Source organism: Nerophis ophidion, linkage group LG20 (assembly GCF_033978795.1).
Source record: "Nerophis ophidion isolate RoL-2023_Sa linkage group LG20, RoL_Noph_v1.0, whole genome shotgun sequence".
Classification (NCBI taxonomy): domain Eukaryota; kingdom Metazoa; phylum Chordata; class Actinopteri; order Syngnathiformes; family Syngnathidae; genus Nerophis; species Nerophis ophidion.
Window position 1 is genome coordinate 20,305,986 of NC_084630.1, and position 27,133 is coordinate 20,333,118.

At 41.5% G+C, this 27,133-nt stretch overlaps 1 protein-coding gene across 4 annotated transcripts in view; it reads left to right on the forward strand.

The window, feature by feature from the left end:
• rptor (regulatory associated protein of MTOR, complex 1) overlaps positions 1-27,133 on the forward strand; it is a 480,971-nt gene that overhangs the window by 362,886 nt on the left and 90,952 nt on the right. For all 4 annotated transcript variants that reach the window (XM_061880673.1, XM_061880675.1, XM_061880674.1 and 1 more), the window contains exon 26: positions 25,708-25,813. In XM_061880673.1, the coding sequence (XP_061736657.1) occupies positions 25,708-25,813 (106 nt within the window). The remainder of the gene's footprint in view (positions 1-25,707; positions 25,814-27,133) is intronic.

Here is a 27,133-nt window from a genome sequence, read left to right on the forward strand (position 1 = left end):
AAAAATGCACACGGTATAATTTACCACAGCTGGCTCAGGCAATTGGTTACCCTGCTGACCAGCTGCCTGTCCCCCTTCGTTCCTTCTGTCTGCTGCTAAGCTCTTTTGCTTCCGGTGTACGCTGACCTCCTTCAGCTTCCTTAGAGCTTCCCTAAAGAGGCCCCTGGGATGAGTCAAAAGTCACGTCCAAGACCTCCATTTCTTAGTGACTCAGGTTCAGCCGCCAGCCCTCCAACCTGAGATTGTGAGTCCTTTCGCACAGCCAGAAGAGGAATTTAAGCTGAGGTTATTTACCACATAACTCTCATCCCACGGGGCAGTGTTGCGAGGTCCCGAGTCCATCTTCTTCCCGGTTTCCTCCAAAATGTCTGCTTGGTACGCAGGCTGCAGAGTAAGTGCATTTACAGAACAAACAAGACAGATCTGACCTCTGGAGGATGGAGGCGATCCATTATGCTCGGGAGAGGACTATCGGAGAAGGCTGACAGAGATCAGCGCTTAGAATGAAAATGGTAGGACGCTGAAAGTTCCACTTGTTGAGATTCAGCCAGCACCAACTCACCCGTTTTATCATCAACAGTTGTGGTCAAAAAGTTGACATAAACTTGTAAAGAACATAATATCATGGCTGTCTTGAGTTTCCAATAATTTCTGCAACTCTTATTTTTTTTGATAGACTGATTAGAACACATACTTGTTGGTCACAAAAAAGAAACACTCATGAAGTTTGGTTCTGAAAATGAACGTTCCTCCAGTAGGAGGAAAGTTCCATTAATAAGTTTCCAATTATTTCAACAAATCGTGTTTGTTTCATCTGACCACAGAACCTTTCTTACAAAACGTCTTATCTTTGTCCACGTGATGTTAGATGAAATACCCAGCAATATGTTGCGAGGAGACAAAGTGAGGCCTTTAATACCAGGAACACCATCCCTACTGTCAAGCATGGTGGTGATAGTATTATGCTCGAGGCCTGTTTTGCAGCCAATGGAACTGCTGCTTTACAAAAATTATGTTAGGAACTCGCATGGCTGCCGTTTTTGTGACCCCAAGATGAAGGAACCAGGAGATTAAAGAGAGGGTAAGATTAGTTTTACTCTCATACAACAGAAAAAGAAGCAGTCTTGCATACTAACGTTCCAAACATACCGTATTTCCTTGAATTGCCGCCGGGGCGCTAATTAATTTAAAACCTTTTCTCACTTCGGTGTTTACCAAAGGCATGCGGTAAATTTAGGCCTTTGCACATAAATTTGAGTGTGATGTAAGGATACCATCATGAAAAGCACATTTAATTAAAAAAAAACGTTATTATGGTCCTACCTTTACTTATAAATGAAGTCCATGCGTAGCTCCTTCTGATCAAAAGCATCGATAACTTGTTTATAGAAGTCTTCCTTATCTTTCTTCAGTTTTAAAAGTCTCTCTGTCTCGATGGAGATATTACTTTTTTACCTCCTGCTTCGATTGAAAGTCCAGTTTAGAAAACTTTTATTTTAGATATGTAATCCTCCATGTTAAACGTGCAAGCGAGAGGAAACAATTAACAATCACTGCTCACTCTTGCTGCTGGTTGTCACTTCTTCTGCAGCCGAGTATTCGCAAGAAGGATCACTAGCGCCCTCTACCACCAGGAGGCGGGAGTCATTTAATGACTCATATTTGACACACGCAGCTACGGTATATTAATAAAAAATAGCTGCTTATTGTTCTTTTTAGCATATTCAATAGCTTGGACCTTAAATCCTACTGAATAGCTCTTAATCTTCTTCCCTTTATGCGATTTCAAATTGTTGAAATCAGCCTCCTCCATTTTGAAAATGATGACAGGGGAAGTGTCACTCGGGACGTGACGAGTTTGACCCGGTGGAAATTCTAGACATGCGCTAATAAAAATAATATTTTGCGAAACGAGTTTGACCGGCAGTAATTCTAAGCAGGCTCATACTATATACCCGGCGGCAATTCAAGAAAATACGGTAGTGATCGTGGAGCACTGAGGAGTGGTCGAGACATAGCATAAACAGGATACATGTTGATTGGCCGCAGGTGTGGACCAGCTGCCAATTAACAGCAGGTGAGTGAACAAACAGTGCTCAGCGAAAACAAGCAGGAAGTGGAAACCAAAATAAGAGCACTGATAGGAAGTAAATACAACGACAAAAAAAACAAACATAAATGAAGTGACAGATCGTCACAGAGTAAATGGGACAATGAAAAAGGAGGATTACCTCCAAATTTACCAGGACAAACTAAAAATCCTCTGCCCGGAGGTTAGGTCTTGGGCGCAGTTGGGTGTTCCAACAGGAAAATGACCCCAAACACATGTCAAAAGCGGTAAAGGTATGGCTAGATCAGGTTAGAATTGAGGTTTTTAAAATGGCCTTCCCAAAGTCCTGACTTAACGTGGGGACAATGCTGAAGAAACAAGTCAAAAAGAAGTGGTCAAAAATTCAACCAGAAGCTTGTGGATGGCTACCAAAAGCGTCTTATTGCAGTGAAACTTGCCAAGGGACATGTAAGCAAATATTAACATTGCTTTATGTATACTTTTGATCACATTTTCAGTAGAGCCATAAAAAATTCATAAAAAAACCAAACTTTTTTGTGACCAACAAGTATGTGCTCCAATCACTCTATCACAAAAAAATAACAATTGTAGAGATGACTGGAAACTCAATACAGCCATGACATGATGTTCTTTAGAACTGTATGTAAATTTTTGACCACCACTGTACTGCATACATGCCAATACACCGAGAAGTTATAGTTTGATGTCAGCTGGGCGGGGATTAACTGTTTGTCTCAACTAGAGATGGCCAATAATGGCTTGTTTGCCGATATCCGATATTGTCCAACTCTTAATTACCGATTCCGATATCAACCGATACCGATATATACAGTTGTGGAATTAACACATTATTACGCCTAATTTTGTTGTGATGCATTAAACAATGTAACAAAGTTTTCCAAAATAAATCAACTCAAGTTATGGAAAAAAATGCCAACATGGCACTGCCATATTTATTATTGAAGTCACAAAGTGCATTATTTTTTTGAACATGCCTCAAAACAGCAGCTTGGAATTTGGGATATGCACTCCTGATACTCACTACAACTATGGGAAATACTATACTTGGACTTTCACAAAGTGCTTTATTTTTTATTTGTTTTAAAGGGGAACATTATCACCAGACCTATGTAAGCGTCAATATGTACCTTGATGGTGCAGAAAAAAGACCATGTATTTTTTTAACTGATTTCCGAACTCTAAATGGGTGAATTTTGGCGAATTAAACGCCTTTCTGTTTATCGCTCTTTTGGCGATGATGTCAGAACGTGACGTCACCGAGGTAATACAGCCGCCATTTTCATTTTCTACACATTACAAACACCGGGTCTCAGCTCTGTTATTTTCCGTTTTTTTGGACTATTTTTTGGAACCTTGGAGACATCATGCCTCGACGGTGTGTTGTCGGAGGGTGTAACAACACTAACAGGGAGGGATTCAAGTTGCACCACTGGCCCGAAGATGTGAAAGTGGCAAGAAATCTGCCGCCAGACCCCCATTGAATGTGCTGGAGTGTCTCCACATTTTATCGGCGATGACAGACATGGCACAGAGATGTATGGATAACCTGCAAATGCATTTGCAACCATAAAGTCAACAAAATCACAAAGGTGAGTTTTGTTGATGTTGACTACCAGCTAATCGATGCTAACATGCTACGCTAATCAATGCTAACATGCTATTTACCGGCGGTGCTAAAGCAGACATGGAACAGAGATGTATGGACAACCTGTAGATGCATTTGCAACTATATTACGTTTCCTTCCACTCACATTTAATGTGAAAAAAACACTTACCAATCGACGGATTTAAGTTGCTCCAGTGTCAAAAGATGCGAAAGTCCGGATCGTTTGGTCCGCACATTTTACCGGCGATGCTAACGCAGCTATTCGGCCATGCTATGGCTATGAATAGCGTCAATAGCTATTCGCTCATAGCTTCAATTTCTTCTTCAATATTTTCATACTCCAACCATCTGTTTCAATACATGTGTAATCTGTTGAATCGCTTAAGTCGCTGAAATCCGAGTTTGAATCCGAGCTAATGTCGCTATATCTTGCTGTGGTATTCCCATTGTTTGTTTACATTGGCAGCACTGTATGACGTCACAGGGAATTGGATAGTGGTTTCGAAGATAGCGAAAATAAGGCACTTTAAAGCTTTATTTAGGGATATTCCGAGACCGGTAACATTTTGAAAAAAAATTATAAAAATACAACAAGCCACTGGGAACTCATTTTTATTGTTTTTAACCCTTTTGAAATTGTGATAATGTTCCCCTTTAAACATGCCTCAAAACAACGGCTACAAAAACAATGAAGGCACACAGCTTCAGTCCAGAGTATACTAGAGTCATAAAGTAAACAATAACATAGTCTTCCTTTAGTGCAAGGCTGCCTGGTATACTGTATAACAGGAAATTATAAACTGGGCTCAATCTGCCCTGCTCTAATGTATTTGTATGAGTAACCCAAATGTGCTGCAAGCTGGTGGTGAGTGCTTGAAGTGGCCTAGCAGTCAGCCAGAGCTTCTGAAATGCTGCGTTGAGACAGGGCACCTCCGTTCACTGCAAGCTGCAGACTAGCCACACCATTTCCACCGTAGTTTTTGCCTGTATTGTCCCTGACCACAACGTGGGCTTTCGCCCTGGGGTGTTTTTTGTTGTAATTTAGTTTTTTTCTCGGCGGAATCTTTAAGCGACAACTGTGTGATACTACGTTTTTTTTCGCTGTTTGCTTTTCATCCATCTTCCGCTTGTATTCATCGTGTATCTCCTTATGATTCTTGAAGAGGTGGGAGATCAAATTGCTCGTATTAAAGGAAGACGTCTTGCATAACCAACTTTTTGCAGTCATTGCAAATTGCCAGTATTATATCCGTCTGAGACACTTTAAAATAAACCCAAACCATAGACATGGTGTCGTTAGTCAGTCACCGAGCGAGCTGGCTTGTTAGCCACGGCTACAGCACCGGCAACAACACACTATTGCTGTTGTTACGCTGCGCTCGCGGCGGTTTGATGAGGTCATCAAGCGTCTCCAGTAAACCTCTCATGCTGCAGTCGTCAATTCCTGTGTTGTGTGTGGGAGAGGGGAGGGGCTACTGACTGGGAGACCGAACTGCTCTGTACTTAACGCTCCGTACAGCGGCGTTTTTAAAAAAAGTAATTAATTTTTTTTTTTTTAACGGATACCGATAATTTCCGATATTACATTTTAAAGCATTTACCTGCCGATAGCATCGACATCTCTAGTCTGAACATAAGGGGAGGGTCTGGGCCTGAAATAGACGCACCATATGATGCAGCCTCTACACTTTGATGCTACAAAGACAAAGTAATCAAGCAAAACTTAGTTACTCGGAACTAAAGTAGAGTAGGTAACAGCGTCCAAGACTTATCCGTGTTTGCTGGTCTCCGAACAGTTCAACAACTACCCACCTTTAACTCAGACTAGCTGAAAGAGCCTAGTGTAGTTCTCAGATGGGAAGAATATGAGAACCGCAGGAGTAGTTGACAGGGAAGGAGCGATTTTCAGTCAACCAAAAAGAGAAACAGAGGAATGGTCTAATAGTTGACAGGGAAGGAATGATTTTCAGTCAACCAAAAAGAGAAACAGGAATGGTCTAAGTCATGGGTGTCAAACTCTGGCCCGTCGTGTATTTTCATTTGGCCCTTGAGGCAATATCAAATTAACATTAGAGCTGGCCCGCCGGTATTATACAGCGCCGGTGTAGCTGTAACACCGCATTCACCGCTAATACTCATACTTGCTAACCCTCACCCCCGATTTTCCAAGGAGACTCACAAATTCCAGTGCCCCTCCCGAAAATCACCAGGGGGCAACCATTCTCCCAAATTTCTCCCGATTCCCACCTGGACAATAATACTGGGGGCGTGCCTTAAAGGCACTGCCTCAAGCATCCTCTAAAACCTTTCGTCACGTCCGCTTTTCCTACGTAGAAACAGCGTGCCGGCCTAGTCACATGATATTTGTGGCTTTTACACACACACACACAAGCTAATGCAACGCAAGCTTGGTCAACAGCCATACAGGTCACACTGAGGGTGGCCGTATAAACAACTTTAAGACTGTTACAAATACGCGAAACACTGTGAACCAACACTAAACGAGAATCCATCCATCCATCCATCCATCTTCTTCCGCTTAACCGAGGTCGGGTCGCAGGGGTAGCAGCCTAAGCAGGAAAGCCCAGACTTATCTTTCCCCAGCCACTTCGTCTAGCTCTTCCCGGGGGATCCTGAGGCGTTCCCAGGCCAGCCAGGAGACATAGTCTTCCCAACGTGTCCTGGGTCTTACCCGTGGCCTCCTACCGGTTGGACGTGCCCTAAACACCTCCTTTGGGAGGCGTTCGGGTGGCATCCTGACCAGATGCCCGAACCACCTCATCTGGATCCTCTCGATGTGGAGGAGCAGCGGCTTTACTTTGCGTTCCTCCCGGATGGCAGAGCTTCTCACCCTATCTCTAAGGGAGAGCCCCGCCACACGGCGGAGGAAACTCATTTCGGCCGCTTGTACCCGTGATCTTATCCTTTCGGTCATGACCCAAAGCTCATGACCATAGGTGAGAATGGGAACGTAGATCGACCGGTAAATTGAGAGCTTTGCCTTCCGGCTCAGCTCCTTCTTCACCACATTGGACCGATACAACGTCCGCATTACTGAAGACGCCGCACCGATCCGCCTGTCGATCTCACAATCCACTCTTCCCCCACTCGTGAACAAGACTCCTAGGTACTTGAACTCCTCCACTTGGGGCAGGGTCTCCTCCCCAACCCGGAGATGGCACTCCACCCTTTTCCGGGCGAGAACCATGGACTCGGACTTAGAGGTGCTGGTTCTCATTCCTGTCGCTTCACACGACAATGACAAGCAAATTTCGGGAGAACATCCCCACTGTAACAGAACAAATACCCGGACCCCCTTGCAGCACTACCTCTTCCTGGACGCTACAATATACTAATGTATTATTAGCCTGTGGGAAAAGTTTATTTTGATATTTACCTGAGAAGGCTGCAAATAGAAAATAGGCTTTCCATTTCTATTTAAATTTGATTTGATATGCCATTGCTAATTTTAAATCATTAGTATTATTTGAAACTCGATTTTGCATGTCACTATAAAGTTATATAAGTTTCGCTTGTTCAATATTCAATGCAAAACTTGTTTGGGTCCCTATTAAAAGTTTAATTTGTTCAACCTTGGCCCGCGGCTTTGTTCAGTTTAAAATTTTGGCCCACTCTGTATTTGAGTTTGACACCCCTGGTCTAAGTGAATCTCTAAATATCTTTGTCAGGTTCAAACACTGATGACATCTATTGAACAAGACAAGAGGCAAAGAATCAAACGGAGTTGGAATTAAATTTGGCTCAAATTGAGGAAAGAGGGCTGGATGCTGTACCCTTGTACAGTGTCTCAGCACGCTCTGGCGGAAAGATTGTATTTCTCCCCCTTTATTTGGACTTTCTCCGACCACATGTCAACAGCCGTTTCTAAGAGACGAGGGTCGTATACCGTCCACGGAAAAGGTCGTAAAAGTGTTCAAAGAGAGGTTCGAAAAAGGAGGTCGCCTGGAGGGGAGTCTGGTCCTGTTGCCTCTTCGCTTTTGTAGTTCTTGGGTCAGGCAATATAATTCTGTTTAGTACCATACATGAAAGAAACAGAACACCTTCATGTTGCTTCCCCCTTCAATCAATCAATCAATCAATCAATCAATCAATGTTTATTTATATAGCCCCAAATCACAAATGTCTCAAAGGACTGCACAAATCATTACGACTACGACATCCTTGGAAGAACCCACAAAAGGGCAAGGAAAACTCACACCCAGTGGGCAGGGAGAATTCACATCCAGTGGGACGCCAGTGACAATGCTGACTATGAGAAACCTTGGAGAGGACCTCAGAAGTGGGCAAACCCCCCCCCCCCCTCTAGTGGACCGAAAGCAGTGGATGTCGAGCGGGTCTAACATGATACTGTGAAAGTTCAATCCATAGTGGCTCCAACACAGCCGGTAGAGTTCAGTTCAAAGCGGATCCAAGACAGCAGCGAGAGTCCCGTCCACAGGAAACCATCCCAAGCGGAGGCGGATCAGCAGTGTAGAGATGTCCCCAACCCATACACAGGCAAGCGGTCCATCCTGGGTCCCGACGAGCGGTCCATCCTGGGTCTCAACTCTGGACAGCCAGTACTTCATCCATGGTCATCGGACCGGCTCCCCTCCACAAGGGAGGGGGGACATAGGAGAAAAAAGAAAAGAAGCGGCAGATCAACTGGTCTAAAAAGGAGTTCTAATTAAAGGCTAGAGTATACAGATGAGTTTTAAGGTGAGACTTAAATGCATCTTGAACTGTTACCGGGAGGGCATTCCAGAGTACTGGAGCCCGAACGGAAAACGCTCTATAGCCCGCAGACTTTTTTTGGGCTCTAGGAATCACTAATAAGCCGTGGAGTTACACAGTGGAGTTTTCAAAGACAGCTGTGGGTCTTCTCGTCGGGAAGTAATTTCAATTTCTGGGTTAAGTCTTTTAAGTTGCACGATTGCGGCAGGTAAAGTTTCTAGTTTGTGGACCTGTTGTCAAACAATGGCAATCAAAACTTTTCTGATTTCTGATTCTGAACACAACATTTTTGTGATCATTTAGATAGAATTATTCTAACGATCTTTGCCGAAGGATCATGCATTTGTTGGCAGCAAAGAGAGTGAGGTTGGTGGGAGGAGGAATTCTGAGCACGCAGTATATTTTAAAAAAAAGCAGTTGGCATGTGGAGTGGGAGGGAGAAGTGAAGTCGACATTTTTGATGGAAAGCAAGAAGCCAGGAGATGCAAAGATGGAGAAGTCAAGTAAATCTATCGCGCGCCGCAGTGGAAGAAGACAGAAAAAGGCTGCAGGAGGCGATTGGCTGGGCAGGGGAGTGAAAGCAGAGGAGATTATGCTGCCTCTGCAACATTTGGAGTGCTGTCATAAAGCTCCACTCGCATACAAAACCCCGTTGGTGTGTGTGGGTGCACCTCCAAGTCTTAACATTTTAATGCTGTGCATCAATGTCATTTAGGGATACCACAATCATAAAGCTGCACTGCAAAAACTCAAATCTAAGTAAGATGAAATATGTCAAATAAACCAGTGTGGGTGGCACTGGGAGCAGGTGGGTAAAGTGTCTTGCCCAAGGACACAACGGCAGTGACTAGGATGGCGGAAGCGGGAATCGAACCTGCAACCCTCAAGTTGCTGGCACAGCCACTCTACCAACCGAGTTATACTGCCCCACAAACAGGGAATATCCAAATAAAAAGAGTACACGTGAAGCTTTTTTCGTTAGAGCGTAGTGGAAGACTGTACATAGAGTACAGTCGACGCGTCACTCCTCAAATTGAGCAAAATTTTATCCTGTCTGTTTATTTCCTTGCTTCTTGTCTGTTTTAATATATGTCATCGATGACAGATAAGAGTATAAATTACTTAAACTCAAGAATGAGTTTTTAACGGTTCTTTGCCTGGATTTAGTCCCCTCCAAAGTTTCTCATTGTATCCCATAAAGTTTAGGTTTTTCCTTGCCGGGATGTGGGATCTGAGCCGAGGAGGTCGTCGTGGCTTGTGCAGCCCTTTGAGACACTTGTGATAAAGGGCTATATAAATAAATTGATTGATTGATTGATTGATAAGCGTGATATTTGCTTATTTTCTGTCTGATAAGATAATTTTTCTCACTAAGCAGATTTTATGTTAGCACTGCAAAAACTGAAATCTAAGTAAGATGAAATATCTCAAATAAGGGTGATATTTGCTTATATTCTGTCTGGTAAGATAATTCTTCTCACTAAGCAGATTTTATGTTAGAGTCTTTTACTTGTTTTAAGTGTTTTGCTCCTAAATGATCTCAGTAAGATACTACAGCTTGCTTCCGACATTTTATGACCTATTTTGAGTAAAATATGCTTGAAACTATTTTTGTCCAAGTGTCCAAAACACACCCAGCAATGGTGCACAGGAAGGCGGGGAAGAAGAGGGCGAAAAGGCGGCCAAAATGTTCAAAAGTCCCAATTGTGTTCAAAATACCCAGTCCCACGAGTCCCGCCGCCGGCCACACAAATCCCGGGATACAATAAATGTCCAAAACACACCCAGCAAAGTCCCACGGGAAGTAGGGGGGAAAATTAGAAAAGTCGGCAAAAGTCCCCCAAAATTTTCTAAATACCTACCCAGGTTCGAGTCCCACCCGAGTTCGAGTTTGAGTTTGAGTGCACACTCGAACCCGGGTGGGACTTTTGAACATTTCCCCGACTTTTCCCACTTTTCTCCCCACCTTCCCGTGGGACTTTGCTGGGCGCGTTTTGGACATCCTAGGCATCCCGGCCGGCGGCGGAACTTGTGGGACTCAAACCTGTGTAGGTATTTTGGACATTTTTGGGACTTATGCTGACTTTTCCAACTTTCATCCCCCCTCCCCATGGTACTCGGCTAGGTGTGTTATGGACATTTTGGACATCCCGGGACTTGCGCGGCCATACATAAGATTTTATGTTAGAGTGTTTTACTTGTTTTAAGTGTTTAGGTCCTAAATGATCTCAGTAAGATACTACAGCTTGTAGCTGAGATTTGATTACCTATATTGCGTAAAACATGCTTGAAACGAGAATATCAAATGTTGCAAAGCTGTGTCATCAACACTCACAAGTATAACACTACTTTTTAAAGTAAGAATTTCCTATTTCAAGAATGTAAAACAAAATCATGACTTTGACACAATTGTTTCTCATATTAAAACAGATGACAGCCAAATAGACTTTGCCGTTTTCTATTCAATGAAACAATAGAAAATACGTACTCGTATAGTAGTGCACTTGTTATTAGAGATAATATACTTATTTTAAGGTATTTTTGGGTTCATTGAAGTTAGCTAATTTTACTTGTTTCTGAAAGTCTTGACAAGCCAAATTTTCTTGTTCTATTGGCAGATAGTTTTGCTTAGTTCAAGTAAAATACCCCTCATTTTTGCATTTTTTTTCTTGTTTTTGAACACTGACTTTTTGCAGTGAGTGTTTTACTTGTTTTAAGTGTTTTGGTCCTAAGTGATCTCAGTAAGATATTACAGCTTATTGCTGAGATGTTCAGTTCAGTTTATTTTCAGTCTAACAAAAACATATTCAAACATAGATGACGATTCAAAAATGAATAACATGACTGAAACAGGCAGAAGCAAAAAAGCTTATATGCCCAACATACATTTTTTTTACATTCAATTAAGTTACCTTTTCTAATAATTTTGTAATACAAAAAGAAATATAGTCATTCAGCATTTACATTTAAGTTGCCCTTTAACAAATAATACAAAAATATGTACTTACACACATGCACTTTTTTGTAAATAGATAAACATACATACCTTCTAAATACAACATTTAACCAAACAAACATACATTTCTAGTTCACATAACTTTTTAAAATACATTGTGACATGTCCTTTTTGAAATTAAATACTGAGTCACTCATTTTTATTTCTTTACCAACAGAATTCCACCAATTAACACAGAGAACAGATAAACATCTACGTTTAACAACTAGTCTTGCTTTTGGTAATGTAGATGTGATGACCTACCGTTTTTTTCGGATTATAAATCGCTCCGGAGTTTAAATCGCACCGGCCGAAAATGCATAATAAAGAAGGAGAAAAACATATATAAGTTGCACTGGAGTATAAGTCGCATTTTGGGGGGAAATTTATTTGATAAAATCCAACACCAAGAATTGACATTTGAAAGGCAATTTAAAATAAATAAAGGATAGTGAACAACAGGCTGAATAAGTGTACACTGTAAAAAAAAAAAATCTATTTTTATGGTTAACCCTTGTATTATGTTGGGCAAAAAATGACATTGACCATGTTGCGGGTCATTTTGACCCGTACTGTGTAAATGCACTCAAAACAGTACTGGCTATCCTTTCTTTTTCTTGCTGAAATTTGGTGGGATAAATGGGTTGAAAATGTACCTTTGTTGTACAATCCTGTGATAAAGCCTCCTCAGATGTCATCCCTCTGGAGCTCATTTTTGGTGAGTTTGTCAAAGAGATGACATAAGAACAGTGACAAGGACAAGTGTGAGAAAGTTCCCTCTCTTCACAAACCTGGCTCTGGGTTTCAAAGTCAATCAAAATACAAACAATTGTGCATCAAAGTAAAAAGTACATCAAAGAGACATGTTTATTTTGGATCTGAAAAGCTATTTACCCACATTAAAGCGTCTGGGTCAAAATGACCCGCAACATCATTTTTGTATAAAAACTCTGCAAGACATTCCACTACACATCAAAGTGTCCAAATTTTACACACCATTTCATGGCCCTAGATGAGGAAAAGTCACAAAATTTCAGCAAAAAAAGGAAGGATAACCAAATTGACCCTTAACATAATAGAAGGGTTAATGTACTCTAAATATCTACTGTAATTTTTCTTTTTTTTTTAAAATAGGTTATAAAACTGTAGAATTGAAGACATTATCTGTAAATAAACAAACCGCCTGTTATTTTAAGTAATATGCCAGTAATGACAAACTATGTATATTTCTATTTTTTTTTTACAGAAAAATACCATATTAATTGTACATATCATTTTCTGTTTTCTCAAATTACTTTAAAATCCATGTAAAATTACAGTAATTAACTTTCATTTAATATGTAGCTTGTTATATAAAAGTCTATGTCCATACTAACTATCTAACAGTTTTGTATGTAATTTTAAAGAAAATCTTATTTTTTTAATATTTATGTGCATTTTTATATTCAAGTTGAAAAATATTACTAGCCTGTTATATAGAGTTATATGCTCATACTAACAATTTGACATTTTTCTCCGTGATATGACACACGTTGGTGACTGCAAGACATACTTGATCACAGCCAACAGCCATACAGGTCACACTGAGGGTGGCAGTACAAACACATTTAACACTGTTACAAATATGTGCCACATTGTGAACCCACATCAAAAAAGGATGTCAAACACATTTTGGGAGAACATCTTCACCGTAACACAATATAAACACAAAAGAACAAATACCCAGAATGCCAAGCAGCGCTACACCCCCGCAACCACCAAACCCCGCCCACCTCAACCAACGTACGGAGGGGGGCGGTGATGTGGGTTCCTGACTATTTTATACACCCCGCTAGCTTCACAGCGTGGCTCATATTAGTAAGTGTTAAAATTGTTTATATCACAACCATCAGTGTACTCTGTATCACCCAGTATGCCTTTCAATCTTGCGGATTGCGGAAGCTGCACACAACATGTTGCCGGACTAACAATCGGTTTGTACATGTCGTTGAAGGTGTCAAAGGCAATGGCTCCACAGCACGCCCTTGTTCTTGTCATCAGGATGAACACCATTGGATATTGGCGGGAACGTTATCGGCTCCCATTGTCTTCTTTATTCTGTGAAACGGGTTTAAATAGTTCTTTGAGTGGTAAAGATGGCCGATCTCTGATGTATTTCAACGGGCGGGCGGTTGCGGTTCTGATAAAATGTTGGTTCGGGTGGATGACGACTTTGGTGATGCGGTTGCGGATGATATCATTGCCTATCCGCCCATCTGTAATGCGCATATATACAGCCCGGCCAAATTTTTTTAATTGTAATTTTGAAGAATTTATCTGAATGTGCATGAACTATTTATATTCAAAATTGTTATAAATGTTAAGTGTTTAAATATAAACTGTTTGCTGTACAGTGCCAACTGTACTACTATATGAGTACATCTTTTCGATTGTTTCATTGAAAATAAAACCGCAAAGTCCAATTGGCTGTCATCTGTTTTAATTATGAGACACAATTGTGTCAAAGTCATGATTTTTTTTTCATGCTTGAAGTAAGAAATTATTACTTTGTGAGTGTTGATCAGTGGACCCCAACCTTTTTGTATCCACGGACCAGTCAACGCTTAATAATTGGTCCCGGGAGGGGGGGGGACCTTTTTTTTTTTTTTTTTTTTTTTTTCTTTTTCTTCATTGTCATGAAAAAGGGAGGTTTTTGTGGTTGGTGCACTAATTGTAAGTGTATATTGTGTTTTTTATGTTGATTTAATATATATATATATTTTTTTTTTTAAATAAAAATGAATAAAAAAATTATTCTGCGGCCCGGTACCAATCGGCCCGGTGGTTGGGGACCACTGGTGTTGATGACACAGCTTTGCAACTGTTGATCTTCTAGTTTCAAGCATGTTTTACTCAATATAGGTCATCACATCTCAGCAACAAGCTGTAATATCTTACTGAGATCATTTAGGACCAAAACCCTTAAAACAAGTAAAACAATCTAACATAAAATCTGCTTAGTGAGAAGAATGATTTTATCAGAAAGAAAATGAGCAAATATCACCCTTTTTTGAGATATTTCATTTTACTTACTTTTCAGTTTTTGCAGTGTAAAAGTTGGATGGGCCAGTTTTAAAAAGTTTAAACGGGCCCTTTATGCCCCCAGACCTGCTAAAGCCTCAGTCTCGGGTGTCTCACTCAGTACCAGCCAAGCTGTTTCCGCTCCAGCAGCACATTACACCCCATTGTTTGCTGCTAACTTGTGCATTCATCACATATGGACATTATGCTCCGGTGCTTACACTCCTTGGGCCATTTGTTACGTCGGTAATTCCTCAGAACGCAACCCTGGGAACCACTTCATCAGCCCGGCCATTTACCTTGACACACACACACACATACACATTATTCCTTGCAGCTCTGGGAATAAGACAACAATGGCCTGACTACCAAGTCCACCTCCAAACAGGCTCAGACTGCAAAAGCTCAAAAGGTAGCAATTCTGTGATACACACATGAAGCCACTGTGTTATTGCACACACACACACACACACACACACACACACACTGCAGAATGCATGGTTGAGCTCTAAACATGCACAGTGTGGACACAAGCCGTGCACCCTGTTTAGCATTCCTTACACATGGAGGAGCTTTGCAGAAATGTGCTTGATCAGCACACGCTTGAAAGTCCCTCTCCCTGTTGTACTGTAGCTCTGTCTGCCTGTCAAATGTTTGTCGTGAAAATACAGTGAGATGTTTTTTAATTCTCTTTTACTTTGTCAATGACGTATCTCCGGTCCAAAGGCAAAACCTGGTAACTCACTTCTAGCCGATTTTGAGAAAACAAAGGAAAAGCAATCTATCTTGATGCTGTCTTGCAAAGATCTACAAAGTCATGTTTTCTTGAGCTTTCATTTTCTTGCCGATTGAGCCATGGATTGAATCTGCTCTCATGAACGTGTGCCCTTTATCCAGATATTTTATCACAATCTCGGGGTGGGCCCCATTCTGCATTTGCACATTGGGCAAGAGCCGTGTACAGCGTCCAGTTTTTATTTCGACCTCCACAGTTATCTGCCCAAAAGAGTATGCAAGGGGAAGAATCAAGAACAATACATTTAATGAAGGTGCTTCCAAATATCCCCTCGTGCCATAATATCACATAATCAAGTTGACCGTCGGCCCCCATTCGTGCAAATGTCTCATTAAAGACAATAAGGCGACTGACAAAGAAGCTCCGATTGGTCCCTTGAGATACTAGGTTTTTCTGTTGTATCTACGCGGTCATGTGGTAGTTGCTAGGTCCTGCCATGCGCGTGACAGCTTACTTACGGAACAAATTACAATATCGCATACACTAATGTAAAGCATATCACCTCGGAACTCCAAAATTATTATCAGCTCAGTTTTTGCCAAAATTGAGTTACTGGGTTTCGCCTTTGGACCGGATTTATCAGGTAGAGAGCTCATTATGGTTCTCCAAAGGGAGAATCACTTTATGGTCGTCAGTGGCGGTCCGTGTGTTTGCCTTTAGTGAAGTTAAAGGCCTACTGAAATGAGATTTTCTTATTTAAACGGGGATAGCAGGTCCATTCTATGTGTCATACTTGATCATTTCGCAATATTGCCATATTTTTGCTGAAAGGATTTAGTAGAGAACATCCACGATAAAGTTCGCAACTTTCGGTGCTAAGAGAAAAGCCTTGCCTTTACCGGAAGTCGGGTGACGCCCCCCCCCCCCCATTTACTCTATATAATAAAAATACAGCCGTTTTGTTAACGCTATATTATAAAAAAAATAAAAAAACAATTTACAAACACAAGCTATGGGATGACATAAGAGGAAACGTGACCCCGGAAGTGAATGCGTCACCCCATAGCTTGTGTTTGTAAATTGTTTTTTTATTTTTTTTATAATATAGCGTTAACAAAACGTCTGTATTTCTATAATATAACGTTAGATTTTTATTATATAGCGTTATATTTTTATAATATAGCGTTAACAAAACGTCTGTAATAATCGTGACCCAGAAGTAAATGGGGGGGAGGTTTTTTTTAGGGGGGAAGAAATTTGGCATGACAACTCCTCACATATTCACATTGTTTTTATAGGGAGCCTCCAACAAAAAAAGTGCTATTCGGACCGAGAAAACGACAATTTCCCCATTAATTTGAGCGAGGATGAAAGATTTGTGTTTGAGGATATTCATAGTGACGGACTAGAAAAAAAAAACAGTAAAAAAAAAAAAAAACGCGATTGCATTGGGACGGATTCCGATGTTTTTAGTCTCATTTACTAGGATGATGTAACCTGGGTGACAAAACCCCATTGAATATTATTTCTAATTAAATATCTTTCTATTTGAATATCATTTTACTTAAATATCCTTTCTATTTAAATAACCTTTCAAATCCCAATTAAATATCCTATTTATTTCCGTTGTCTTAGCTGTCCGTGCGTGCGTCATTACGTCACGCGGTCACGTGACCTATTGCGGGAAGCATAAAATCCAGTAGTGGGCTGCTTCCAGGAAGAGTGAGAGGGACGTTGCTACTAAAGCCGTGGGTCGTCGTGCGAGAGTGTTAAGTGTGATTTTTCTGCGGAATTGGCCATGTTGGATGGCGAGCTAGAGCCTGAACTAGAGTCTGAAGCTTTATGCCTGGAACCGAACCAACCGAACTGAATCCACCCAACCGAGCCCCGGGCTGGTAGGAGGCTCCTCAGCAGCCGCTTTGTTTTTTTCCCTTTGGTTTTCCATAAACGCAACGTGTTAATTTCTGTCCTCCTGAACTTTCACATTTACCCTGTTACCTTCACTAAAACCCCTCTGGACACTGCCACCACAATGTGGACTTTGCAAGGTCGTTTAATGAACTGTCAGGTTGCACTTATACCATTCTTGGTAAAAACAAGGACTGACCCAAGTACTGTATCACATTGTAAATATTGAACGTTCTGTAATCCATCCATCTTCCTCCACTTATCCGAGGTCGGATCGCGGGGGCAACAACCTAAGCAGGGAAACCCAGACTTCTCTTTCTCCAGCCACTTCGTCTAGCTCTTCCCGGGGGATCCCGAGGCGTTCCCAGGCCAGCCGGGAGACATAGTCTTCCCAACGTGTCCTGGGTCTTCCCCGTGGCCTCCTACCGGTTGGACGTGCCCTAAACACCTCCCTAGGGAGGCGTTCGGGTGGCATCCTGACCAGATGCCCGAACCACCTCATCTGGCTCCTCTCGATGTGAAGGAGCAGCGGCTTTACTTTGAGTTCCTCCCGGATGGCAGAGCTTCTCACCCTATCTCTAAGGGAGAGCCCCGCCACACGGCGGAGGAAACTCATTTCGGCCGCTTGTACCCGTGATCTTATCCTTTCGGTCATGACCCAAAGCTCATGACCATAGGTGAGGATGGGAAAGTAGATCGACCGGTAAATTGAGAGCTTTGCCTTCCGGCTCAGCTCCTTCTTCACCACAACGGATCGGTACAAGGTCCGCGTTACTGAATACGCCGCACCGATCCGCCTGTCGATCTCACGATCCACTCTTCCCCCACTCGTGAACAAGACTCCTAGGTACTTGAACTCCTCCACTTGGGGCAGGGTCTCCTCCCCAACCCGGAAATGGCATTCCACCCTTTTCCGGGCGAGAACCATGGACTCGGACTTGGAGGTGCTGATTCTCATTCCGGTCGCTTCACACTTGGCTGCGAACCGATCCAGTAAGAGCTGAAGATCCTGGCCAGATGAAGCCATCAGGACCACATCATCTGCAAAAAGCAGAGACCTAATCCTGCGGTCACCAAACCGGAACCCCTCAACGCCCTGACTGCGCCTAGAAATTCTGTCCATAAAAGTTATGACCAGAATCGGTGACAAAGGCAAAGCCTTGGCTGAGTCCAACCCTCAATGGAAATGTGTTCGACTTACTGCCGGCAATGCGGACCAAGCTCTGGCACTGATCATACAGGGAGCGGACCGCCACAATAATTCTGTAATTTATGTTGAAAATGTGAATGGCCATTCGAATTTACATGTCTGTTTGTTGTTTATTTTTCCTATAATTCTTTAATATAATTTGGTACAATTTAAACTTAAAACCTGTGTTCAGTCTTCATTACTCTCCATTCCTAGAACTGAATTTAGTTTCTTCTGATCTAGCCCAGTTATATAATTCATTGTTTACTTAATACTTGTACAGTGCTTTACTTAAGTAACATACAGGCTACATAATTCTGGGAAATCCCTTATCTTTCTATTGTGTTGCTAGTGTTTTAGTGAGTTAAATAGTACCTGATAGTCGGAAGGGTGTCTCCACGGGTGTCTTGAGGCCAGTGTCTCAGGGGAGTTGATAACAGCTTTATGGACGGCACAAGCTCAGCTTTTCTCCGGTAAGAAGCAACTTTTTAACCACAATTTTCTCACCGAAACCTGCTGGTTGACATTCCGTCATGATTCATGGTCACTTGACCGCTCTGATCCATAGTAAAGTTTCCCCTCCAGGAATTTTAAACAAGGAATCACCAAGTGTTTGTGTGGCTAAAGGCTAAAGCTTCCCAACTCCATCTTTCTACTGTGACTTCTCCAATATTAATTGAACACATTGCAAAAGATTCAGCAACACAGATGTCCAGAATACTGTGTAATTATGCTGTTAAAGCAGACGACTTTTAGCTGTGTGTGTGTGCAGCGCTCATACTTCCTAAAAATCCTGTCTTGCGTACACGTCATCATTACACGACGTTTTCAAGACGAAACTCCCGGGAAATTTAAAATTGCAATTTATCAAACTAAAAAGGCTGTATTGGCATGTGTTGCAATGTTAATATTTCATCATTGATATATAAACTATCAGACTGCGTGGTGGGTAGTAGTGGCTTTCAGTAGGCCTTTAAAGTAGCGATAATGAAACACAAGCTATAAAATTGTACCGTAAACAAAAGTGACAAGCGGTAGAAAAATGGATGGATGGTTATTCCCTGGTGCTTTGGTGGCTCTGCCATAGTTGTTTTGCAAGGCAGACTGTGCCAAGCTCAAATCTCAGTTGGAGTTAGAGCAGCAAGGTCTGTGAATTTTGTTTTAATAATAAAACTGTTGTTTTGCAGACAGAACTTTTTCAAACTATTTTATATTTTATTTATTTGTAGGTTAATTGGCGACACTAAATCGGCCCTAGTGTGTGAATGTGAGTGTGAATGTTGTCTGTCTATCTGTGTTGGCCTTGCGATGAGGGGCGACTTGTCCAGGGTGTACACCACCTTCCGCTCAAATGCAGCTGAGATAGGCTCCAATGACCCTCCGCGACCCCAAAAGGGGACATGCGGCAAAAAATGGATGGATGTATGATTGTCACACACACACACTAGGTGTGGTGAAATTTGTCCTCTGCATTTAAACCATCCCCTTGTTACACCCCCTGGGAGGTGAGGGGAGCAGTGAGCGGCAGAGACGGCCACGCCCGGGAATGATTTATGGTGATTTAAACCCCAATTCCAACCCCTTGATGCTGAGTGCCAAGCAGGGAGGTAACACTATCTCATTCAATGCGGTTTCTTTATTTTCATGACTATTTACATTGATTGATTGATTGATTGATCGATTGATTGAATCTTGTATTAGTAGATTGCACAGTTCAGTACATATTCCATACAATTGACCACTAAATAGTAACACCCCGATAAGTTTTTCAACTTGTTTAAGTCGGGGTCCACGTTAATCAATTCATCGTGGATTGTCACTGAAGGCACTGTGTGGACAATGCTGAAGAAACAAGTCCATGTCAGAAAACCAACACATTTAGCTGAACTGCACCAATTTTGTCAAGAGGAGTGGTCAAAAACTCAACTTGCCAGAAGCTTGTGGCTGGCTACCAAAAGCGGCTCATTGCAGTGAAACTTACCAAGGGACTTGTAAGCAAATATTAACATTGCTGTATGTATACTTTTGACCAAGCAGATTTGCTGACATTTTCAGTAGACCCATAATAAATCCATAAAAGAACCACATTTCATGAATGTTATTTCGTGAACACAAATATGTGCTCCAATCACTCTATCACAAAAAAATAAGAGTTGTACAAATGATTGGAAACTCAAGACAGCCATGACAGTATGTTTTTTACAAGTGTATGTAAACTTTTGACCAGGACTGTATATATATTAATACATTAGGGGTGTAACGGTACGTGTATTTTTATTGAACCGTTTCGGTACGGGTGTTTCGGTTCGGTTCGGAGGTGTACTGAACAAGTTTCCACACGGACATATTAGGTAGCGTACCGCACGTTGTGTAAACAATGTAGAGCGAGGCACAACACACGGCATGCTAGCAGCGACCGGGCTAGGACAACATGCAAAAGCCAGAGCTGGAAGACCCTCCTGCTTCGTTAACGTCTCCCCCTTGGGAACATTTTGGCTGCGCGGTGCGATACAACAATGGAGGATGGAGGTTTGCCGACCTTGTTGAGCAGAAGTAGGGTATGCTTCTGCCAACACGTCAAACATGCTAAACCCTTTGAAGCATCACCACCGCATTCAAGCAGCCTCTCCTTGGCGAGACAGGCAGGGCTGAAGCAATAACAAATGTTTTTATAGCAGCAGATTTAAGACCGTCCATCCAACTTCTACCGCTTGTCCCAATCGGGGTCACGGAGGGTTGCTGTATTGCATTAAAACTAGATTTTGACCCACTTCTATGGTGGAAGAACAATGAGCCCATATATCCTTTTACTGCCAAGTTAGCCAGGCTGGCGGGGAAAGAAAAGTTAATCTGAGGCTGAGTTGACTTGAAACTGTTTAATGTTGCACTTTTTATATGTAGAAGAAATGTCTTGTCATTTTATTTATCTGAGCAACAACTGGAGGCAGTTTAATGTTGATTAATGTGGCTGCCGACTTAAACAAGTTGAAAAACGTATCTGGGTGTTACCATTTGGGGCGATTTAGCTCGGTTGGTAGAGTGGCCGTGCCAGCAACTTGAGGGTTGCAGGTTCGATTCCCGCTTCCGCCATCCTAGTCACTGCCGTTGTGTCTTTGGGCAAGACACTTTACCCACCTGCTTCCAGTGCCACCCACACTGGTTCAAATGTAACTTAGCTATCGGGTTTCACTATGTAAAGCGCTTTGAGTCACTAGAGAAAAGCGCTATATAAATATAATTCACTATTAAAACTAGATTTTGACCCACTTCTACGGTGGAAGAACAATGAGCCCATATATCCTTTTACTGCCTAGTTAACCAGGCTGGGGGGGAAAGACAAATTAATCTGAGGCTGAGTTGACTTGAAACTGTTTAATGTTGCACTTTTTATATGTAGAAGAAAAGTGTTGTCATTTTATTTCATCTGAGCAACAACTGGAGGCAGTTTAATGTTGATTAACGTGGATCCCGACTTAAAGAAGTTGAAAAACTTATTGAGGTGTTACCATTTAGTGGTCAATTGTACGGAATATGTACTGTACTGTCCAATGTACTAATAAAAGTCTCAATCAATCAATCAAGAAAGGCACTTTATATGTAGAAAGGTTTTGTTACGAAACCATTCTGAGCCTTAACTTATTTAGTTTTTATTTTATATATGTTGACCACATTGACCCTGGCAATGGACCCTGTGTGTATATGTGTGTTATGCCATTGTTTACAAATTTGGTAAATAAATAACCAAAACATTTATATTTTGTTGTTTTCTTACTGTACCGAAAATGAACCGAACCGTGACCTCTAAACCGAGGTACGTACCGAACAAAAGTTTTTGGGTACCGTTACACCCCTATAATTTATATATATAATATACACACACTCACACATACACACACACATATATATGGATATAAGATTCGACCTTTTTCTGCCATGGACCTTGGTCTTCAATTCTCCCCAAAGATTGTCGATAAGATTGAAGTCTGTTATTTGTGGAGTCCATTCAATAACATTCACTTTAGCCTTCTGGAGGTACTTCTTCAAATGTCCTTCTTTCTTCGGGATTCTTTCAACCTTAACAAGATTCCAAGTTCCAAATGCACTGAAGCATCCCCACAGCATAATAATTCCATCACCAAGTTCCAGTGTGGGGACCCCGGGGTCTTTGGGTTGTATGCCTCTCCTTTCTTTCTTCTATCATGGCCAAATAGCTCTTGTAGTGTTCCATTAGACCAGGGGTAGGGAACCTATGGCTCTAGAGCCAGATGTGGCTCTTTTGAGGACTGCATCTGGCTCTCAGATAAACCTTAGCTGGCATTGCTTAACACCATAATTATGAATAATTTCGCTGGTAATCACAGTGCTAAAAATAACGTGCAAAATATAAAACATTCTCATGCATTTAAATCCATCCATCCGTTTACTACCGCACCTGTATAAGAAGTCGCATTAATGGTAAGAAGTATTTTATGTCACGATGGGGGGGTCGCAGCTTGCTGCAAGGTCGTTCCCCCAGGAAGGCAGACGGACTACTCGGGACATGGCATTTAGGTAAAAACATGATTTAATTTAAACTAAAAAAAAGATACAAACAAAAATCGCTTACAGTGGAGGCACAACTTGGGCTAAGGAACAAAGCTAACGCATAAACAGACTATGAACATAAATCAAACAAAACTTACTTGGCATGGCATGAAGCACGAAACTATGGCAAGGCATGAAACAAGTCAGCACAGAGCAAGAAAAGATCACATTGACACCAGGGCGACTGACTGGCAAAGACGAGCTTAAATACTGCCTCTGATTAGTGCTCGGGAAGCAGGTGAGCGGGCATTTTGTCCACCAGAGACAGGTGGACAAAATGAGTAACCAAGGAAACCAGACAAGGGAGTGGAAAAAAACAGGAACTTAAAGAGTCCAAAGGACAAACAGCACATGGCCAAACAAAAACATGATCAACATACATGACATTTGATTTATTATTGGTTAGCTTCAGAATAACAATGTTATTAAAAATAATAAAATACTTATTATACTCTAAAAATGTTGGTCTTACTTAAAAATGCACACATTTTGTTGTATTCAGTGTTAAAAAATATGATATGGCTCTCACGGAAATACATTTTGAAATATTTGGCTTTCATGGCTCTCTCGGCCAAAAAGGTTCCCAACCCCTGCATTAGACCAAAGGACACAGTTCCAGTATGCATGGTCTTTCTCTAGGTTGTCCTGTGCAGGCTTCACTCTGGCTTGAAGGTGTCTTTATGACAGGAGTGGACTTGTTTTTGTTCTTCAGCTTCACAGTCTATTCCTGTGCAGGTCTCTAGTGAATGTGTTCTTGGAGACTACAATTCCAGACTTGGCCAAGTCCTTGACTAGTGTTTTGGCAGTTGTTCTAGGGTCTTTCAACACATCTCTCACTATCTTTCTTTCCATAGTATGTATAACCGTTATTTTCCTACCTCTGGCAGGCTTGTTTTGTACCAAGTGGCTGTCTCTGAATTTCTTGACAATAATTCTTACCCCAGTTCTTGACACGTAGAAACGCTGCTTTAACTTTGTGCATCCATCTTCTGCCTTGTGTGCATCAATGAGTATTTGGATTAGGTCATTCATTTTCAGTGTGTGTGTACGTATATAACACACCCCCATACCATCACAGATGCTGGCTTTTGAACTTTGCGCCTATAACAATCCGAATGGTTCTGTTTCCAAATATAATTTGAAATGTGGACTCGTCAGACCACGGAACACTTTTCCACTTTGCATCAGTCCATCTTAGATGAGCTCAGGCCCAGCCAAGCCGGCGGCGTTTCAGGGTGTTGTTGATAAATGGCTTTCGCTTTGCATAGTAGAGTTTTAACTTGCACTTACAGATGTAGCGACCAACTGTAGTTACTGACATTGGTTTTCTGAAGTGTTCCTGAGCCCATGTGGTGATATCCTTTACACACTGATGTCGCTTTTTGATGCAGTACCGCCTGAGGGATCGAAGTTCCATAATAGCATTGCTTACGTGCAGTGATTCTCTGAACCTTTTGATGATTTTACAGACCGTCAATGGTGAAATCCCTAAATTCCTTGTAATAGTTAATTGAGAAATGTTATTCTTAAACTGTTGGACAATTTGCTCACGCATTTGTTGACAAAGTGGTGACCCTTGCCCCATCCTTGTTTGTGAATGACTGAGCATTTCATGGAAGCTGTTTTTATACCCAATCATGGCACCCACCTGTTCCCAATTAGCCTGCTCACCTGTGGGATGTTCCAAATAAGTGTTTGATGAGCATTCCTTAGCTTTCTCAGTCTTTTTTGCCAATTGTGCCAGCTTTTTTGAAACATGTTGCATGCATCAAATTCCAAATGAGCTAATATTTGCCAAAAATAACAAAGTTTACCAGTTTGAACATTAAATATCTTGTCTTTGCAGTCTATTCAATTGAATATAAGTTGAAAAGGATTTACAAATCATTGTATTCTGTTTTTATTTACCTTTTACACAACGTGCCAACTTCACTGCTTTTGGGTTTTGTACACATCCACATGACAACCTTTTTTGTGACATTTTTACTGTCACACTAGTGCAGGGGTAGGGAACCTATGGCTCGCGAGCCAGATGTGGCTCTTTTGATGACTGCATCTGGCTCTCGGATAATTCTGACCTGACATTGCTTAACTTGATAAGTAATAAATAATTCCACTTGTAATAAGTGTTAAAAATAATGTTCAAAACATAAAACATTCTTATGCATTTTTAGTCCATCCATCCGTTTACTACCGCACCTGTTCAAGAAGTTGCGTTAAGAAGTTATTTATTTATTATTGGTTACTGTGGGGCTTGTCCTCCTGGGGATTCTTCAGACCACCAAGCACCGACATGAGAGCCTGTTTCAGGGTTATACTATTGTTTTATTTTTCAATAAGTCTCTCAGTTGCTTTCCAGCAATTGTATTTTTCTCTTTCGTTCTTGCTCGCACTCTGGCTCCAGCCCCAACCCCGTCTCTCTTCCTGGCTGCTGCTTATAACAAAGCGACAGGTGATTAGATAACAAGGCCATCTACGCAGCTCTCGCTGATTTCGACGCCGGTCCTGGCACACCCCAGTTCGCTGCAGGCCGGCGGGCCACGCCCCCTCCACAGTTAGCTTCAGAATAACAATGTTATTACAAAGAATAAAAGACCTATTATACTCTAGAAATGTTGGTCTTACTTAAAAATGCACCTGTTTAGTTGTGTTCAGTGTTGAAAGAAATATTATATGGCTCTTACGGAAATACATTTAAAAATATTTGGCTTTTTGGCTCTCTCAGCCAAAAAGGTTCCCGACCCCTGTACTAGTGTATGAGCATAAATGTGTCAGTTATTGTTCATCTCTTCATGTGCTTCAGATCCCAGAGGAGCATGACCTGCAGAGTCAGGTGAGGATGGAGCGGCAGTGGAGGTTTCTGAGGAACACTCGCGTCAGAAAGCAAAGTAGGAGCATCACACAAAGAGGTGAGTTTTCTCACGGCAACACGCACACAGGTAAGACTGTGTAGATGGATAGATAGATAGATAGATAGATAGATAGATAGATAGATAGATAGATAGATAGATAGATAGATGGTACTTTATGGATTCCTTCAGGTGAGTTCCCATAGGAAAAATCCTGAGGAACTTTATCTGGGGGTGTATCTTTAATCCAGAGTTAAATACACCCGGCTTGAAATCTACATGTCGTCGCGGTGGGGACGCGGTCAATGTGATGTTGTCATATCATTTGCATATTTGTTGATGATGCATATATATATATATATATATATATATATATATATATATATGTGTGTTTTAAAGCTTCATTAATTTAAGAATAATTCTATGTTATTACAAACCCCGTTTCCATATGAGTTGGGAAATTGTGTTAGACGTAAATATAAACAGAATACAATGTTTTGCAAATCCTTTTCAACGCATATTCAGTTGAATATGCTACAAAGACAACATATTTATATATATATTTACATATATTAGGGGTGTGGGGAAAAAAATCGATTCGTATATAAAACGAATCGAATACGTTGTGCGATTCAGAATCGATTCTCATTTTTAAATTTTTTTTTTTTTTTTTCAGTTTTTTTTAACTATTATTTTTATTTTCATCAATCCAACAAAACAATAGTCAAGTCAAGTCAGCTTTATTTGTCAAGACATACACAGGAATCAAAATTTTGTTTCGCACTCTCCCATGCGTAGACAAAAACAAGACAGTATTAATAGTTCCTGTTGTTTTTAAATATTATATGGCTGTAAACAATGAGTGTTTCATCAGTAGTTCAAATTCTTATGTTATAGCAGCAGATGTGTGAAATTTTCATCGTCATTTTTCTGTGGGTCATGGGGTTTAGAGTTCAGGTTGTTCCAGGGAGGGGGATTTCAAAGTCCTGACAGCCTGATGGATTGGGCTAAGGATTGAGGGGGTGGGGGGAGTTCAATTCGGCTGAGGATTGTCTTTGTAGCATATTCAGCAGCCTAACAGCCTGGTGGTGAAAGCTGTTTGTGAGTCTGGTGGTGCGAGAGCAGAGGCTCCTGTATCTTCTTCCAGAGGGCAGGAGGCTGAACAGGTTGCGTGCAGGGTGGCTTGCGTCACTCACAATTGTGAGTGCTTTGCGGGTGAGGCAGGTGGTGTATAAGTCCTGAAGAGATGGGAGTGGTGCACCAATGATTTTCCCAGCTGTTTTCACGATGCGCTGCAGGTCTCTTCTGTTGTGTTGAGTGTAGCTGCCGCCCCACACAGTGATGCAGCTAGAAAGGATGCTTTCAATGGTGCCTCTGTAG